The 17851-nt window shown below is 43.0% G+C and overlaps 1 protein-coding gene across 5 annotated transcripts in view; it reads left to right on the forward strand.

The window, feature by feature from the left end:
- LOC109563088 (testis-expressed protein 10-like) overlaps positions 1-17560 on the forward strand; it is a 48400-nt gene extending 30840 nt beyond the window's left edge. For 2 of the 5 annotated variants that reach the window (XM_070794846.1, XM_070794843.1), the window contains 4 exons: positions 2065-2246; positions 6769-6881; positions 12211-12321; positions 13246-17560. In XM_070794846.1, coding sequence (XP_070650947.1) covers positions 2065-2246; positions 6769-6881; positions 12211-12284 — 369 coding nt within the window. In that variant the 3' untranslated portion in view covers positions 12285-12321; positions 13246-17560. Of the gene's footprint in view, positions 1-2064; positions 2247-6768; positions 6882-12006 lie in introns of those variants that run through there. The other 3 variants (XR_011568122.1, XM_070794845.1, XM_070794847.1) reach the window with 3 other exon arrangements.
- The last annotated feature ends 291 nt before the right edge of the window (positions 17561-17851 follow it).

Consider the following 17851-nt stretch of genomic DNA (forward strand, 5'->3'; position numbering starts at 1 on the left):
CCACCTTAATGACTGTTTATACAGCAGAGTCCAGGTGAGCTAGTGTACCATGATGTCCCCTGTCTGGATCTGGGGCAGTGAGGCAGTCAAGAGTAAGTGTGGTATTACCTTACTCCGTTGCAGATGATTTTCCTTGGTTATGTCTGAATGACCGGTCAAATCAAAGGGCAGGGGAAGGATAATTATAAAATGAACTCTGGTTTGTGCATTTAATTTCCTGGGATGAGGGTGGTGCCTGATTAGCGTTTTCCAGTCTGAATACTCAGGATCATGTAAATGTGATTGTTGGTATCAAGATTTTCTTTGGATGCAAGAAATAATCCTTTTAAATAATGTTTTTGGCCAACAGTAGAAATTGTAACATCTAGAAAATTTAAGAGACTTTGTCTTGAAGGGGATGTGGGGGATTGGATTGATAGTATTTTTTTTTAATTTTATTTTATTTTTAAACTTTACAATATTGTATTGGTTTTGCCAAATATTGAAATGAATCCACCACAGGTATACATGTGTTCCCCATCCTGAACCCTCCTCCCTCCCCATACCATCCCTCTGGGTCGTCCCAGTGCACCAGCCCCAAGCATCCAGTATCGTGCATCGAACCTGGACTGGCGACTTGTTTCATATATGATATTATACATGTTTCAGTGCCATTCTCCCAAATCATCCCACCCTCTCCCTCTCCCACAGAGTCCAAAAGACTGTTCTGTATACATCAGTGTCTCTTTTGCTGTCTCGTATACAGGGTTATTGTTACCATCTTTCTAAATTCCATATATATGCGTTAGTATACTGTATTGGTGTTTTTCTTTCTGGCTTACTTCACTCTGTATTATAGGCTCTAGTTTCATCCACCTCATTAGAACTGATTCAAATGTATTCTTTTTAATGGCTGAGTAATACTCCATTATGTATATGTACCATAGCTTTCTTATCCATTCATCTGCTGATGGACATCTAGGTTGCTTCCATGTCCTGGCTATTATAAACAGTGCTGCAATGAACATTGGGGTACACGTGTCTCTTTCCCTTCTGGTTTCCTCAGTGTGTATGCCCAGCAGTGGGATTGCTGGGTCATAAGGCAGTTCTATTTCCAGTTTTTTAAGGAATCTCCACACTGTTCTCCATAGTGGCTGTACTAGTTTGCATTCCCACCAACAGTGTAAGAGGGTTCCCTTTTCTCCACACCCTCTCCAGCATTTATTGCTTGTAGATTTTTGGATCGCAGCCATTCTGACTGGCGTGAAATGGTACCTCATAGTGGTTTTGATTTGCATTTCTCTGATAATGAGTGATGTTGAGCATCTTTTCATGTGTTTGTTAGCCATGTGTATGTCTTCTTTGGAGAAATGTCTGTTTAGTTCTTTGGCCCATTTTTTGATTGGGTCGTTTATTTTTCTGGAATTGAGTTGGAGGAGTTGCTTGTATATTTTTGAGATTGTTTGTCAGTTGCTTCATTTGCTATTATTTTCTCCCATTCTGAAGGCTGTCTTTTCACCTTGCTAATAGTTTCCTTTGTTGTGCAGAAGCTTTTAAGTTTAATTAGGTCCCATTTGTTTATTTTGCTTTTATTTCCAATATTCTGGGAGGTGGGTCATAGAGGATCCTGCTGTGATGTATGTCGGAGAGTGTGATAGTATTTCTTGAATTTAAATATTTTCAGAGTCATTTCAGGTAGCAGTTAGTTGTCAGAGGAAAACGGGACCTTAAGGTGTGGTGGGGGGCATGGCACGTATTGTGGTTGTACCGATTTCCACCAGTAGTAGTAGTAGTGTAGTCGTTAAGTCATCTCCGACTGTGTGACCCATGGACTGTAGCCTGCCAGGCTTCTGTGTCCGTGGGATTCTCCAGCAAGGATGTTGGAGTAGGTTGCCATTCCCTTCTCCAGGGGATCTTCCCAAACCAGGGATTAAACCTGGATCTTCCCACATTACAGGCAGATTCTTTACCATCTGAGCTACCAGTAGTGATGGGAGGTTAATTGTCCAGGTGATGGTGTTTGTTTTTATTCTGGGGAGAAGGGCTGTTGTGAAGAGGTCATTAACCTCATTTTTCTCTGCCTAGGTTGGATTGACTGTAATTCCTGACAGCACGGCTGGCTGTGTTTTGGGTGTTATCTGTAAGCTCCTGGATCATACGTGTGTACTTAGTGAAACTCTACTGCCGTTTCTGGCTTCTTGTTGCTATAGTCTGCTTTATTTTCTGCTTACTTTAGAGAAAGGAGAAGCAGAACATCTAAGAAAAAGGTAACAGTTTTGTACTCTTAAACTTTTAATTTTTTTCCTACTTGCTCAACTCCCTTCAGTCAATCAATCCATAAAAGATATTTCCAAAATCTACTTCTTTTTTAGAGTTTGTATATCCCTCGCTACCTGCTTCTTTGTTCTTTTGTGAATCCCCTTTGTGATGAGGTATACCAGTCTTAGTTTTTGTTTTTTCTTGTAAGCTACAAATTTGAAAAGTTAGATGGTATTATAGAGTTTCTTGGGAGCGTTCCTTAACTTTGCTATAGATCTGGCAAGAAAATTCTATGTTTTAGAAGAATGGACTTATTAATACGAGCCTTTGTATTTTGTTTGGGCTTCATTAGAACTAGCCACGGAGAAGGCAATGGCACCCCACTCCAGTACTCTTGCCTGGAAAATCCCATGGACGGAGGAGCCTAGTAGGACACGACTGAGCGAGTTCACTTTCACTTTTCACTTTCATGCATTGGAGAAGGAAATGGCAACCCACTCCAGTGTTCTTGCCTGGAGAATCCCAGGGATGGGAGAGCCTGGTAGGCTGCCGTCTATGGGGTCGCACAGAGTTGGACACAACTGAAGTGACTTAGCAGTTAGCAGAACTAGCCAGAGTCAAATTTTAAATTCATGGGTTTAAGGAAATTGTTCTAAGATGCTGGTGTTTTTTAATTATTACTTTTGTTCCTATATAATTTTTGGACTAAAGCTTCTAGGATAGTATGGAAGATTTCACTTTCATTTTCAAAAAGTGTTCTCATGCTTATGTTCTTTTCGGTATGCTGTTTACAGTTCATTGCAAGAAGGTTATTAAACAGTCTTAAGAGATGATCACATATAAGAAAATAAAAATCATTCTGTCACATTTTGACATTTGCCTTTCAAGTCTTTTTTGAGCTTTTAAGTGTCATAGAAATATGTCATACATATGATTATATGAAACATTTAAATAGTTTAAAGAGTATAAACTGAACATCCATTTAGCTAAATTCCAGGTTTAGGAATAGAATGTCGTCAGCATGCACTCTGTCCATGTCCTTTCCATAGTTAATTTTACACCTCCAGAGATCACTTCTGTGTTAGTACTTTGCTGCCTTTTTATATAAAAATTTTATGTGCATTTATAAACAGTGCATTTTTGTTTTGCATGTTTTAAGAGTTTGATATAAAAGGAATCATAGTGTATTTTTTTATGACTTGATTTGCATCATCATGAGAGTTACTTATGTTGATTTAAGGATGTAATTCATTTTGTTTCTCTAGACCAGGAGTCAGCAAACTTCTTTCTATGTAAAGAGTCAGATGGTGAATATTTTAGGTTTTTGTCAGAACTTGTCAGAACTACTCAGCACTCCTGATGCTATGAAAGGAGCATCACATGATCCATAAATGAATAGGTGTGCTGTGTTCCAATAAAATTTTATTTACAAATACAGGCTGCAAGCAGGATTGGCTGTGGTCTGGTACCCGTGCTCTGTAGTATTCCGCTTTATGAATGTACTGTAACTTACTGATGGGGATTTTTCCCACAAAGTGTTGTGTGTATTTAAAACTTGGTAGATTTCACTGTTGATATCCTGTAAAAATTACACATAAATAAATAGATCTGATGGTACTTTTCTTACACATCATCAAATTTTAGGTCTCATAGCCCAAGAAAAACCTTTGTAAATAGCAAGGAACTTCTCTGGGTTATAAAAACTTTATAATGAACATCCCCATTTATGAAATACGTATTTTGATATTTGTCATTTCCTGTCACTTGAAATATAGGCCCTTCGTGGTATACTTATGTTTCAGAGGTCTTCTTAGTTTCTTTTTTTTTTTTTAATTTAATTTTATTTTTTAACTTTACAATATTGTATTGGTTTTGCCATATATCGAAATGAATCTGCCACAGGTATACATGTGTTCCCCATCATGAACCCTCCTCCCTCCTCCCTCCCCATATATATATGGAATCTTCTTAGTTTCTTATAGAACATTCTGCTTTGATTGTATGTGGTTGGACTGAAAAAAATTCTGTGTGTTTAATACATTTTGCCTGTTTAAAAATTCTGTTTTAAAAGTTTTTTGTGCTGGCTATTGGAAAGTTTGATACTACCAGGACCATACCATGCATCTCTGGATGACATTACTTAGGCACAAGAAAGGATTGGCAGCCCGAGCCTTAGGTACTTAAGTTTCCCTTTTGGGCTGCTCCTACCCTTCTACACAAGGTAATTGTGGGATTACAGATAATGAGAGTGCCAGTCAAACTACTGGGAACTTTTGATTTCACAAGTGCTAACCAAAAAATCGGGCTCGACCAATTGAGGTATTCAAAACTGTGGCCACAGTTCTCTGAAGAAACTGTTGTATTGTTTCCTGGACTCTGTTAATAAATGAAAGATCTGCTCTTCAACTGAGCCCTCTTGTCTTGTAGATAATAGTCTGTTCTTTTCTATGGTTTTTGACTCTTTTCTCTTTGTTGTCTTGAAAGTCAGGTTATATCCTAGCGTAGGTTTGTTATTATTTACCCTGCTTGAGACTTAACTTCACTCTTTAATCTGCAAAAGCATCAATTCTTCGGCATCAGCTTTCTTTATGGTCCAACTCTCACATCCATACATGACTACTGGAAAAAACCATAGCTTTGACTAGGTGGACCTTTGTTGGGAAAGTAATGTCTCTGCTTTTTAATACACTGTCGAGGTTTGTCATAGCTTTTCTTCTGAGGAACAAGCGCCTCTTAATTTCATGACTGCAGTCACCAGCTGCAGTGATTTTGGAGCCTAAGAAAACAGTTAGCCACTGTTTCCATTCTTTCTCCATCTCTTTGCCATGAAGTGAAGGGGCTGGATGCCATGATCTTAGTTTTTTGAATGTTGACCTTTAAGCCAGCTTTTTCACTCTCCTCTTTCATTTTCATCAAGAGGCTCTTCAGTTCCTCTTCATTTTCTGCCATAAGGGTGGTGTCATCTGCATATGTGAGGTTATTCAGATGACAACCTTGATTCCAGTTTGTGCTTCGTCCAGCCCAGCATTTCACATGATGTTCTCTGCATGTAAGTTAAATAAGCAGGGTGACAATATACAGCCTTCACCTACTCCTTTTCCAATTTGGAACCAGTCCATTGATCCATGTCCTGTTCTAACTGTTGCTTCTGGATCGGAATACAGATTTCTCAGGAGGCAGGTAAGGTGGTCTGGTATTCCCATCTCTTTAAGAATTTTCCACACTTTGTTGTGATCCACACAGTCAGAGGCTTTAGCATAGTTAATGAAGCTGAAGTAGATGTTTCTCTGGAACTCTCTTGCTTTTTCCATGACCCAAAGGATGTTGGCAATTTGATCTCTGGTTCCTCTGCCTTTTCAAACTCCAGCTTGTACATATGAAAGTTCATGGTTCATGTACTGTTGAAGCCTCACTTGGAGAATTTTGAGCATTACTTTGCTAGCATGTGAGATGAGTGCATTTATGCAGTAGTTTGAAGATTCTTTGGCATTGCCTTCTTTGGGATTGGAATGAAAACTGACCTTTTCCAGTCCTGTGGTGAGTTTCCAAATTTGCTGGCATATTGAGTGCAGCACTTTCACAGCATCATCTTTTAGGACTTGAAATAGCACAGCTAAATTCCATCACCTCTTCTAGCTTTGTTCATAGTGATGCTTCCTAAGGCCTACTTGACTTCACACTGCAGGATGTCTGGCTCTAGGTGAGTTATAGCACCACTGTGGTTATCTGGGTCATGAAGATCTTTTTTGTATAGTTCTTCTGTGTATTCTTGCCACCTCTTTTTAATATCTTCTGCTTCTGTTAGGTTCATACAATTTCTGTCCTTTATTGTGCCTATCTTTGCATGAAATGTTCCCTTGGTATCTCTAGTTTTCTTGAAGAGTTCTCTAGTCTTTCCCATTCTGTTGTTTTCCTCTCTCACTCTGCACTGATCCCTGAGGAAGGCTTTCTTCTCACTCCGTGCTCTTCTCTGGAACTCTGCATTCAGATGGGTGTCTTTCCTTCTCTCTTTGCCTTTCATTCCCTTCTTTTCTCAGATGTGGTAAGGCCTCCGCAGAAGCCATTTCGTCATCCCCAAGACCATCCCCAAGACAAAGCAATGCAAACAGGGTCCCTCCCAGGGCTCAGCAATTTCAAGACTCGTCCCCTATCATCTGTGGTGCCACCAGGCTTGCCCTCACCATAGGCAATCAGGGCACTCAAAGTCAGGGCAGAGTGCAGGCAAGTTAGAAGCTAGGTCAGAGGCCTGCTCTGCTCTGTCTCTGAAGCCTGAAAAAGACTATTTATTTAATTTCCCTAATAGTGGGGAGGTTTTGTCCCTGAGAAAGAGTTGAGGTCTGAGAACTGGAGAGACTGAGGAGTCCCACTATGAGGAGATATGACTCTGATGTTCCCAAATCCTTTAGACGTGTTCTCTGTTCCTTTGTGATGGTTTAGGATTCTTCTAGCAGTGGGAAGCTCATCTCAGTTTCATGTTTCACTGATGGGGTGAAGTGACCCTTTTTTTTTTTTTTTTTAATTATTCCACAGCAAGCTGCAAAGCCATCAGATGGAGCCATGTGATCAGTGTGGACTCCAGCTGACCCCACAGCCACCTTCTGCCTCCCATGCATCCACTCAGGAATTTCTGAACTTTCTTAATGGTGAGTCTTCTGGCCTTTTCTCCCTCATTGTGAATCCTCCTGCTAACAAAACAAGCTGTGAAAATTAAGAAAAGTAAACCTTAACTATAATTGGAGTCTGCAAGGTCTAAAGAGGGCGCTGTCACGCCCTGTCATTCATCCTCCATTACTTCAACCTGAAGAGGTCATTTACATATCCCAACAGGAAGAAATATACCTTGCATTCCCAAACTAGAAGTGCAGCCACATTACCACTCCAGCTGGAGGAGGGAAGACTTGCCTTTTGGCCAGCAACAAACCCAGCTAATAGAAAATTCTGCAGTTTAGCTAATGAGAAGCCATTGTCACCTGAATGTTTACTTTCCTCCACAGATGTTACACTTGTTCTCTTGCTGATGACTTATTTCCTTGTCCTGCTCTACTTAGCTTAGAAGCCATCAATGATGTTTAACCCCTTGGAGTATATCCCTGTCTTTTGAATGAAATGCTGCCTGGTTCATGAATCATTTACTAGAGTCAGTTTATTACAAATTCAAAGTAAATCTTCAACTTTACTCAGTTAATTTTTGTTTTTTAATATACTGGTTGCAGCAATGGGATCTCAAGGGAATTTCTGATGACATTTGGAGACAAGGAGGGACAACTGTGGTGCCCACACATCCTCTGAGTCCGCTGTCTTTCTTGGCATTCACGGAGGTTGTTAGTAAGCTCCTCTTGGTTTGAGCTCCATTCTCTTTGCATTTGTGCCCCTAATCTAATTGGCTTTCCTTTCAGGGCAGGTTGGCTTGGCTGGCAGATCATTCTGCCCGAGGCCAAACCCACCTATTAGATCAAATTTCCAGTGCACAGTAACATTTCTTGGTTGTTGCCAATCTATTTTTGAGTGGTAAACCCTAGCTCCTAATTTTGTTTGCTAGACCCCATGTTGGGAACTGCTGACAATGTAGTCTTTACTTCCCCATGTGTTGGAATCAGTATCAGCCCCTAGATTCTGCACTCAGAACTGTTGGTGACCAGCTAGACTTCATTTTGCATGGAATCAGTCTGTAGTCCTCATTTCTTGGGATTTCCTGGTTCTATGCTCTTCCTCAGTACAAGGTTCTCTGGGAACTGGTGGTTGTCTATGCCAGGCCTTATTCAGCCAGGTGGTCGTAGCATCTCTCGGGTAGTGCTGATATATTATGGCGCAGGTTTGTTTGTCTTGTTTTGGGATGACAAAGCTAGCTAAGGAAAGGGTAGCCATACCCCTACTGAGCGTGCCACCTTCTGGCACACCAGTTATTTTATATTTTATATGTAAGAGCTATAGATCTTGAGGTTGTAGATATCTAGAAAGATGGCAAAATTTTACTAATATTGATCTAGAATTATAGTACTCATTGTTTGGAGTGTTCCAGTTAGACAAGATTTTTCATTTAAGGAAAACTCTAGAGAGCATCAGATGCCAAACTGGACGAGGAGAATGAGATGCCTACTTTAATTGATATGAAAAAGCTTCCAGAAAGTTTCAAGATTCCTAAATAAAGGCCTGTTTCTTTTAAGGACTCAGTACAAAAAGCTAATGAATGCATTGAAATGGGTGCATTACTCTATGTAGAATATTTAGCTAGTGAGAAGTTGCTATATGACACAGGGAGTTCTACCTCCTGCTCTTTGACAACCTAGAGAAGTGGGATGAGTTGGGGTGGGAGGGAGGTTAGAGAGGGAGTATATATATATGCATATACTTTTGGCTGATTCACATTCTTAAACTGCAAAATCAACACAACATTGTAAAGCATTTATCCTCTAAATAAAAATGTTTATAAAAAAATTAAAGAGACAAAAGTTACCTTACAAAAGAAGACTACAGACAGATGCAACTAAGGACTTCAGTCCTACTGCCGACCTACCACGTCTTTTTCCACCTGAGTACTCATGTTTTACTAATTCGCTCTCTGAAATACATCTAAAGAGATGTTTAACTATTATCATTTAAGACAACTGTACGTGAGGTTTTAGGCGAGCCCCCTCACTTGTTCTTTACTCCTTGTCAGAACTGAACTGAGAGCTCTAGTCAAAGTATTCTTGAAACTTAAGGAGGAGCCCCAACATTTTTTGAAGAGCTAAGACTCATTGTCAGGGCCTGTGACCCCAAAGTGCTAGATCTTTCTCAGCTCGCACACATGTTGGCAGGACCGGGAGAGGCCCCCAGATGGATGCAGGAAGCAAAATGGAAAACTCCTAGGATGATATTCAAGGGTTGGGAAGAATCCCCTGGGGGAGGGCGTGACAACCTACTCCAGTATTCTTGCCTGGAGAATCCCCATGGATAGAGGAGCCTGGCAGGGCTACAGTCTACGGGGTCACAAAGAGTTGGACATGACTTGAGCAACTAAGCAAGCACAGCAACCTTAAAAGGCTTCCAAAATAACAACTGACTTTTTATAAGCCATTTCTAAAATCATCCCTGCTCAGACTGATTGATCTATTATTTGATCATACAAACAAAAGAGGGAAGAGTCTGTGCCATTCTACAGCTAGTTTGGAAGCATTCTTTTTACTGCATTTGGGGTTCCATGTAATAAAAAGGACATTCAGCCAACTTTAGCTGCCCTGTTTATAAATGTATTATCTTCTGAGATAGTTGTTGTTCAGTCACCAAGTCCTGTCTGATTCTTTTCGACTTCATGGACTGCAGCACGCCATGCTTCCCTGTCCTTCGCTGTCTCCCTGAGCGTGCTCAAACTCACGTCCATTGAGTCAGTGTGCCATCCAACCATTTAATCCTCTGTCGCCCCCTTCTCCTCTTTCCCTCAGTCTTTCCCAGCATCAGGGTCTTTCCCTATGAGTCAGATCTTTGCATTAGGTGGCCAAAATATTGGAGCTTCAGCTTCAGCACCAGTCCCTCCAATGAACACCCAGGACTGATCTCTTTTAGGATGGACTGGTTGGATCTCCTTGCAGTCCAAGGGACTCTCAAGAGTCTTCTCCAACACCACAGTTCAAAAGCATCAATTCTTCGGCATCAGCTTTCTTTATGGTGCAACTCTCATTTATACATGACTAGTGGAAAAACCATAGATTTGACTGTAAGGACTTTTGTCAGCACAATGATGTCTCTGCTTTCTAATACACTGTCTAGGTTTGTCATTGCTTTTCTTCCAAGGAGCAAACATCTTTTAATTTTGAGGCCCCACTTATCATCTGCATTGATCTTGGAGCCCAAGAAATGAAATCTGAACCGTCTTCATTTTTACCTCCATTTATTTGCCATGAAGTGATAGGACTGGATGTCATGATCATTGTTTTTGAATGCTGAGTTGGAACCCACCTGTTTCCTTCAACTCTTTCACTTTCATCAAGAGGCTGTTTACTTCCTCTAACTTTCTGTCATTAAAGTAGATCTGCATATCTGAGGTTATTGATATTTCTCCTAGCAATCTTGATTCCAGCTTTTGAGTCGTCCAGCCCAATATTTCATGTGATGTACTTCTGCATATAAGTTAAAAAAGCAGGGTGACTGCATTCAGCCTTGACACACTCCTTTCCCAATTTGGAACCAGTCTGTTGTTCCATGTCCATTTCTAACTTTGCTTCTTGTCCTGCATACAGGTTTCTTGGGAGAGAGCTAAGGTAGTCTTTTATTCCCATGTCTTTCATAATATTCCACAGTTTGTTGTGATCCACTCAGTCAAAGGCTTTAGCATAGTCAGTGAAGCAGAAGTAGATGTTTTTCTGGAATTCTCTTGCTTTTTCTATGATCCCACAGTTATAGGCAATTTGATCTCTGGTTCCTCTGCCTTTCTAAATCCAGCTTGTACATCTGGAAATTCTCAGTTCATGTACTGCTAAAGCCTAACTTGAAGAATTTTGAGCATAATCTTGCTATCATGTGAGATGAGTGCAATTGTATGGTAATTTGAACATTCTTTGGCATTGCCTTTCTTTGGGATTGGAATGAAAACTGACCTTTACCAGTCCTGTGGCCACTGCTGAGTTTTCCAATTTTGCTGGGATAGTGAGTGCAGCACTCTAACAGCATCATCTTTTAGGACTTTTAAATAGCTTAGCTTAAATTCAATCACCTCCACTCGCTTTGTTCATAGTATTGCTTCCTAAGGCCCAATTGACTTCACACTCCAGGATGTCTGGCTCTAGGTGAGAGATGACACCATCATGGTTATCTGGGTCATTAAGAGCTTTTTTGGACAGAGTTCTACTGTGTCCATGGAATTCTCCAGGCAAGAATACTGGAGTGGGTTGCCATACTCTCCTCCAGGGAATCTTTCTGACCCAGGGATGGAACCCACGTCTCTTATGTCTCCTGCATTGCAGGGGGGACTTTATCACCATGCCACCTGATTAAAATAAATCAGCCAAAAGAGCTCTCATATCAACCCTGCTTCTCTTAGAGGAAAGATTGTCATCCTGTGGATAATCTGACTTAACAATGGTAAACGCATGCCAGCTGTCATTTAAGTCAATTTTATCAAAGCAGGGGAACTAGTTGCTTATGAGCAATGAAAAGTATGTCTGTGATATCACTGAAGTCCCTCTTTGGAAAGGCTGGATATACAATGTGAGGATTTTGATGATTGCTGTACACGTTGTGTATGTTAATGCACACTTTGATTATTTATGTAAACTTTGTTCAATTCAGATGTGAAGTCCCTTCTGGTCATATTATTAGGGGATGAGTATACATCAAAATAGACTATATGATATCTTTTTGTAAATTCCACACTATTTGAGGCAAAGTATCCTTTTTTAGGCCTGGAATGAACATAAAATGGAGGCTGTTTGAGTCTTGGAAATTGTACATTTTGAAGAATTATTTAAATACTGAATCTTCTTTTATAATTAATTCTTCAGTTTAAGCTATGTTACCTGGACATTAGAATTTTATCATATGTTGGAAATATGCATAATATCATTTGAGGGTATTACCATCTTTTGAGAAAGAAATAAGTGTATTTTTGCAGGAGACCAAAAAGGAATATTGCCAGATAGATGATTCATTTGAAAAACATACACATTTTCATTGAAAAATAAAACCCAAGCCTGACACAAGCTGTTTTGTACAAAATGCTGCGTTAGTTGCACAGCCCCCTGGGAGGTGAATGAAACTGCACACACCTTGTTGCTGCTTTATTTTGTTCTACAGCCCATTTGCTACAGTCCTTCACCTTGTTTCCAAAGTAAAGAAATCTGCATCTTGAGTTCAGATCTTATCCTCCTTGGATAAGAAAAGAAAAAAATGCGATCTTGGCACCATCTGACAGGAAGATGAATAAAATGGGACAAATAAGATACTTTCATGGGAAGTTGGCAGCATTGAACTCATGTTTAAAATCTGTGATTCTCTAAGCCATGGACAGAGCTGAAGTTAATGAAGATCTATGGAGGAAAGACTTCTGCAGGTCTGCACATAGAACACTGTGACTCTTTGTTCAGAGGCAATGGTAACAAAGGACAGAAGGTATGAGCATTTCCCCAGCAGAGACCCACCCCCACCCCCGTTTAGGACAATGCTGGTGATGTCTGGATGTCTTGGAGTTCTGGGGGCAGGAGTCGGGGCCGGACACCATCTCTGGTCCTTCTCCTGTGCTGCCAGTTTGTTAACTGATACCAGAATCACCATGATGGACCTGTCGGTGGGGGGATACTCAAATCCTAAAGAACACCTGTGAGGCGTGTGCGTGGGAGGTCTCAGACAGAGGTCTCTGTGGGATGCTCTGAGAGGTCTCTGGGTGAGATTGCTCAGAGTAGGTGTGGGGGAGGTCTCCATGTGGGGACAGTGTGGGTCTCTCTGTGGAGACTCTTAGTGAGGGGACCTTAATTGCTTGCTGTTCTTCCCCTTACAGCAGGAGAAGGGCACAGGGATTTTCCCCTTCCGGTTTCTTGCTGTCCTGTTGGTGTCCCTCTGTGTCACTTATCCCCACAGGTGTCTTTGGACTCAGCGCCCCCGCCCTCAGCACTCACCTCTCAATGCCTCTGAGAGGACCAGGCAGCGCCTAGGCTCAGAGTCTCTGCTTTATGGCTCCCTCCCGCCTGAGCGCTGGAGGCCACTCTGTGTCCTGGTTTCAGCCTCTCCCTTAGGTCCTGGCTGAGCCCCCACTGCTGTACGCACCCTGGGGGATGGGACCCAGAGGCAAGACCTGGCTACAGGTAGAAACCACAGCACAAGTAGGCCTGTGCACCCTGCCCTGCAAACCTGGTCCTTGTCTCACATGTAGGGGTCCTTGTCCCACATGTGGGGTCCTAACAGGCATGGGGGCAGGGCCATTCCAGCTGTCACCTGGATCAGAGGCCCTCCTTGGATCTGGTCTGTCCACAGCCTTAGTGACTATGACACAAAGCCCTGAATCACTCTAAGAATTGCTCTTGTCTCCCTGCTTTCCAGGGCTTCCATCATGGCTCAGATGGCGAAGAATCTGCCTGCAATTCAGGAGCCCTGGGTTTGATATCTCGGTCAGGAAGATTCCTTGGAGAAGGGAATGGCTACCCACTCCAGTATTCTTGTCTGGAAAATTACATGGACAGAGGAGCGTGGTAGGCTACAGTCCATGGGTCTTAAAGAGGTGGACATGACTGAGTAACTTAACACTTTGCTGTGTAGATGGGTCCTAGGGAAGAAAGCTGACCGCTCCCTTCTCCACAGGTCACTTGCCACCTGCTGGGTAACACATCGTGTCTGCTGGCTTTCTCCTCTTCCAGGCTTTGGGCTGGGCAAGGTTAATAACAAGTGAGACTTGCTATGACTTCAGCAGAGCCCTTGGGCCTATTGAGTCCCACCTGTCCTCTGGGAGCCTCCTTGGGCCACATGCATAGGTAGAGGCCCCAGACCGCGAGTCTGTCCTGAGCTCCCCGTCCCGTGAAAGCTGATTAACTACACTGTGGAGAAGTGAAGACTCCTTGCTCTGAGGCTCCTCTGTCTCTGGGAGCCTGGCCCTCTGTCAGGGACTCCAGGTGGCCTCCCTCTTTCTGGGCTCTGGGAGCTAGAGTAGAAGGGAGACTCTGGGGTGGGGCCACCAGGAGTCAATGGGCCCCTAACTTCTTTCCTCTGGGCCTGTAGACGCTGGTGGGACACCAGGGGCTCCTTGGTCACTGCACCATCTACAGACAGCTCTGCCCCCTGCCTCCTTTCCCCGCGTCCAGCACTAGGTGCACAGTGTCCCACTCAGACAGTGAGGTGACTGCACACAAAGACATGCCCCTGCCCATTCCCTGGCAGAGGTGGGTGCTATGGGCAGGGCTGTCCTCTTCTCCAGGGTGGAGGTGGACTGGCCTTTGGAGGCCTCCATGCTCCACACCGCACACGCTTAGAGCTGAGAGTGTGTGGGCCTCATCCTCGCCACTGCTCCAGAGCACGAGAAGGACAGAGGATGGGCGACAGGCCTGGCCCATCTCATTACAGCCCATCTGGAAGAGGAGGGGCTTCCAGGACAGAGCCATCTAATCCCACCACTACACGGGGGCGATCTCTCACCCTGGACCCCGGGCCAGCAGTGCCCCAAACTCCCTCCTTATTCTGACATGTGAATTTTCTCTGACGCTTTCTGAGCCTGAGGGGAATTTCAGCTTATGCAAACTCTTTCCCTACAGCCTCACAATTTCAGGGTAGAGAAATGGAGACCACAGAGCTAGATCCTGAGAAGAGGGGGGTCTTTAGGTTTAGTTCACTGTGACGTATCCTGAATGCTGTTGCTTGTTTCTGTAATGCTGGTATGGACACTGAGGTGCAGGGAGGGAATTAGGGTATGGATGAGTATCCATGCTGGGGTTCACTTTCCTTCCATGGCCTCGTCCCATATGGAAGTCAAAGCAGGCACCTGGGAAGAGTGGACCCTGATCCATTTCCTTCCCGCCAGCAGGGCACAGACAGAGCACCATTTCTCATGAGAAAAAACATTTCAGGAAACTAATTTTGTGGTAGGAAGAAGCTTTTAGCACACAGAGGATGTTCTAACATGAGAGAAAAACGTTCTCATATGCATGGTATGCATTTTTTTTGGAGAAGAGTTTTCCTTTCACAGAGCTGTGACAAGCATGTTCTGATTGACCAAAAGAGGTGTATTTCTGAAGAAGTGCCTTGGACAGTGGAGGGGATGGCCTGGGACACTTGTCACTCTTGATGGATGCTGGCAGGCCTGCCCGGAAGGGGACCTGATTCCCTGGGAGGGAAGGTCCAGTCCCTGGGACTGGTCCACTTACTCTTTGTAGGACAGCTGTGGCCCATGGGGGTAGCACACTGTTTGTCCCCCATTTGTCCCCCATTTTTCCATCACTCTCCTTTGCTCTTTGTTGGAGAGAAACTTATGGTAGCAGTAAGCTGGTCCTAAGGGCCCTGGAGTTCTCCTTTGTACCAATGAAACTCGGAGCCATATTCAAAAGGAAGAAACTCGTGAAACTATGAGCATGTATCTTAGATCTTCTCACTTTGAACTCATTTTCCAATGACGTGCGGTACTTCTTGCCAACTGGATGACGGCTTTCAAGTGGAAGAACTTCCCTGTAGTTTTTGTACTCCTCAGAAGGCACGGAGTAGAATGGCACTTGTTTAACTGCTCTCACGATTTATCCTCCACCGTAGGCCCTGCAGTCAGGGAAGCATTCTTGCAGCCTGCTCCCCAGAGGTGCCGATAACCCTGGTGTAAACACTGCAAGGGAACTGAGCGCTATAGCGGAGTCTCCCTACGCTGACCAGGGCACAAGTAACCCCCAGGGTGAAAAACAGCACAGAGCGAACACCTGAGGGTTGAAGAATCTGTGTCTCCCTTACCTCAAAGTTCCTATAATTGATTCTAGAGACTCCCATGAGAGCTCCGCCCAGAGCCAGGTTAGCCGATGGGGCTCTGCCCTCCTTACTGCAGCTAGAGCTCCTGTCTTTCTGAGGGAACAACCTGAACAGATGCTGGGAGCAGCTGTTGGATAATGGCCATCAGCCTGCCCACAGAGGGTGAGTGCATGCATGCAGACACGGGGCACACAGCCAACTGTCCCAGGAGGTCGCTGCAGGAGAGGAGAGAAGTGGAGGGTCCGGACACACTGGGGAGCTTCTCTGTCCATGGATTCTCACCAGGAACTTTCATATATCACTCTCTTCTTAAAACCAGCTCTTATGAGATGTGTTACTATTGATTTTTACATTGCACATGTGACATTCATGCACTTGGATACAAGAGTTTTGGAGAACTCTACCTAAGCACAATATCCTTAAATTGGGAAAGTGTTTTTATGCCCTTTCATGCCCTTGGACTGCAGTTCCTTGGTTCTTATTTATGTCTGTCAAAAAACAGGAGGTCCTTTTCCCTCATAGGCCAAAAATTTCCATTAAAGAACAGTTCTGGCAAAGAATTTCAGACCTGGGAAACGCTCTGAGATACTGTCTGCTGACTCCATTCCTGGACTATCCAAATGCATTCACTCTACTAGAATACTTTTTCTTACTGTATTTATTTACTATATGACTCTCACATGTTTCCTTTCAGGTTTTTTTTAATCAATCACTTTAAGACTTGAAAATTTGGGTCAGTTTCAGTTGAGATAGCAGTAGCATGGGAATAATTTTATGCTCCCTTTCATTTTTATTATTTCTTGGAGAATTTTAGCTGCTGAATCTTAAAAAAAAAATAGTGGCAGAATCAACTTATTGACTTGGGTTGGTAATACTTTTGAAAGAAGATTCGATCATCAGATTCTTAGTGATCAATTCCAAGATTAGTACCATTTTTACTTCACAGGATACCTCTTAAAACCCCTGGTACCTAACAATACTGAGTGCCTCCAAGCACACAGATTGAAAACTCTACAAGACATAAGCATGGGATCCCACTGTACTTCTGCTGCTGCATCGCTTCAGTCGTGTCCAACTCTATGTGACCCCATAGACAGATGCCCACCAGGCTCCCCAGTCCCTGGGATTCTCCAGGCAAGAACACTGGAGTGGGTTGCCATTTCCTTCTCCAATGCATGAAAGTGAAAAGTGAAAGTGAAGTCGCTCAGTCGTGTCCGACTCTTAGCCACCCCATGGACTGCAGCCTACCAGGCTCCTCCGTCCATGGGATTTTCCAGGCAAGAGTACTGGACTGGGGTGACATTGCCTTCTCCGCACTGTACTTGTAATGTTCCATTATTCAGTAGAATGTGATTGGTCATCTGAGGTCTGTGATCCATACCCAGAGATTTTTTCCTCAGCAAACGTTACCTGCCCCCACCTTTCTGCATGTTTGATAGATAACAAAAACCTGCAAGGAAACAGTCAGAGATCATGGTCCAAAGGACTTCTAGTTACTCCCTTCTAATGCCTGTCTCCCCAGATTACTTTTGGACTGATTTAATTATATCTGCCTTGTGGTCTAAGATATTGATGGAGTACAAAATGATTGCAGACATGAGATGGATTAATTTTTTCCACAATTTAATTTGTATGTCAGTGGCCCTGAGAAGACTTACTCAAATTCTCTTCAGAGCCATGAATGAGACTCTTAACAACTGATTTACAGGACAAGGGGAAGAGTCAATAAGAAAGCCGGCCTTTCTGGAGTGCCAGGGTACAATATTTTGCCTCCCCATTCCTCTAGTATGAAGTTCCTGGTTAAAAATAATTTCATCTTTTCCCATGAGAAAAGCTCAAATAGTGAGAAATGTCTCCAAGTTGTTAATTTCTTCAACCCTTAATGTTTTTTTTAAATAAAGTTTACTGTGATTTTTTTTAATACGTTTTTTTTTAAATTTTATTTTATTTTTAAACTTGACATAATTGTATTAGTTTTGCCACATATCAAAATGAACCGCCACAGGTATACATGTGTTCCCTATCCTGAACCCTCCTCCCTCCTCCCTCCCCATACCATCCCTCTGGGTCGTCCCAGTGCACTAGCCCCAAGCATCCAGTATCGTGCATCAAACCTGGACTGGCACCTCGTTTCATACATGATATTTTACATGTTTCAATGCCATTCTCCCAAATCTTCCCACCCTCTCCCTCTCCCACAGAGTCACCTCAT

The sequence above is a fragment of the Bos indicus genome, chromosome 8, assembly GCF_029378745.1.
Source record: "Bos indicus isolate NIAB-ARS_2022 breed Sahiwal x Tharparkar chromosome 8, NIAB-ARS_B.indTharparkar_mat_pri_1.0, whole genome shotgun sequence".
Classification (NCBI taxonomy): domain Eukaryota; kingdom Metazoa; phylum Chordata; class Mammalia; order Artiodactyla; family Bovidae; genus Bos; species Bos indicus.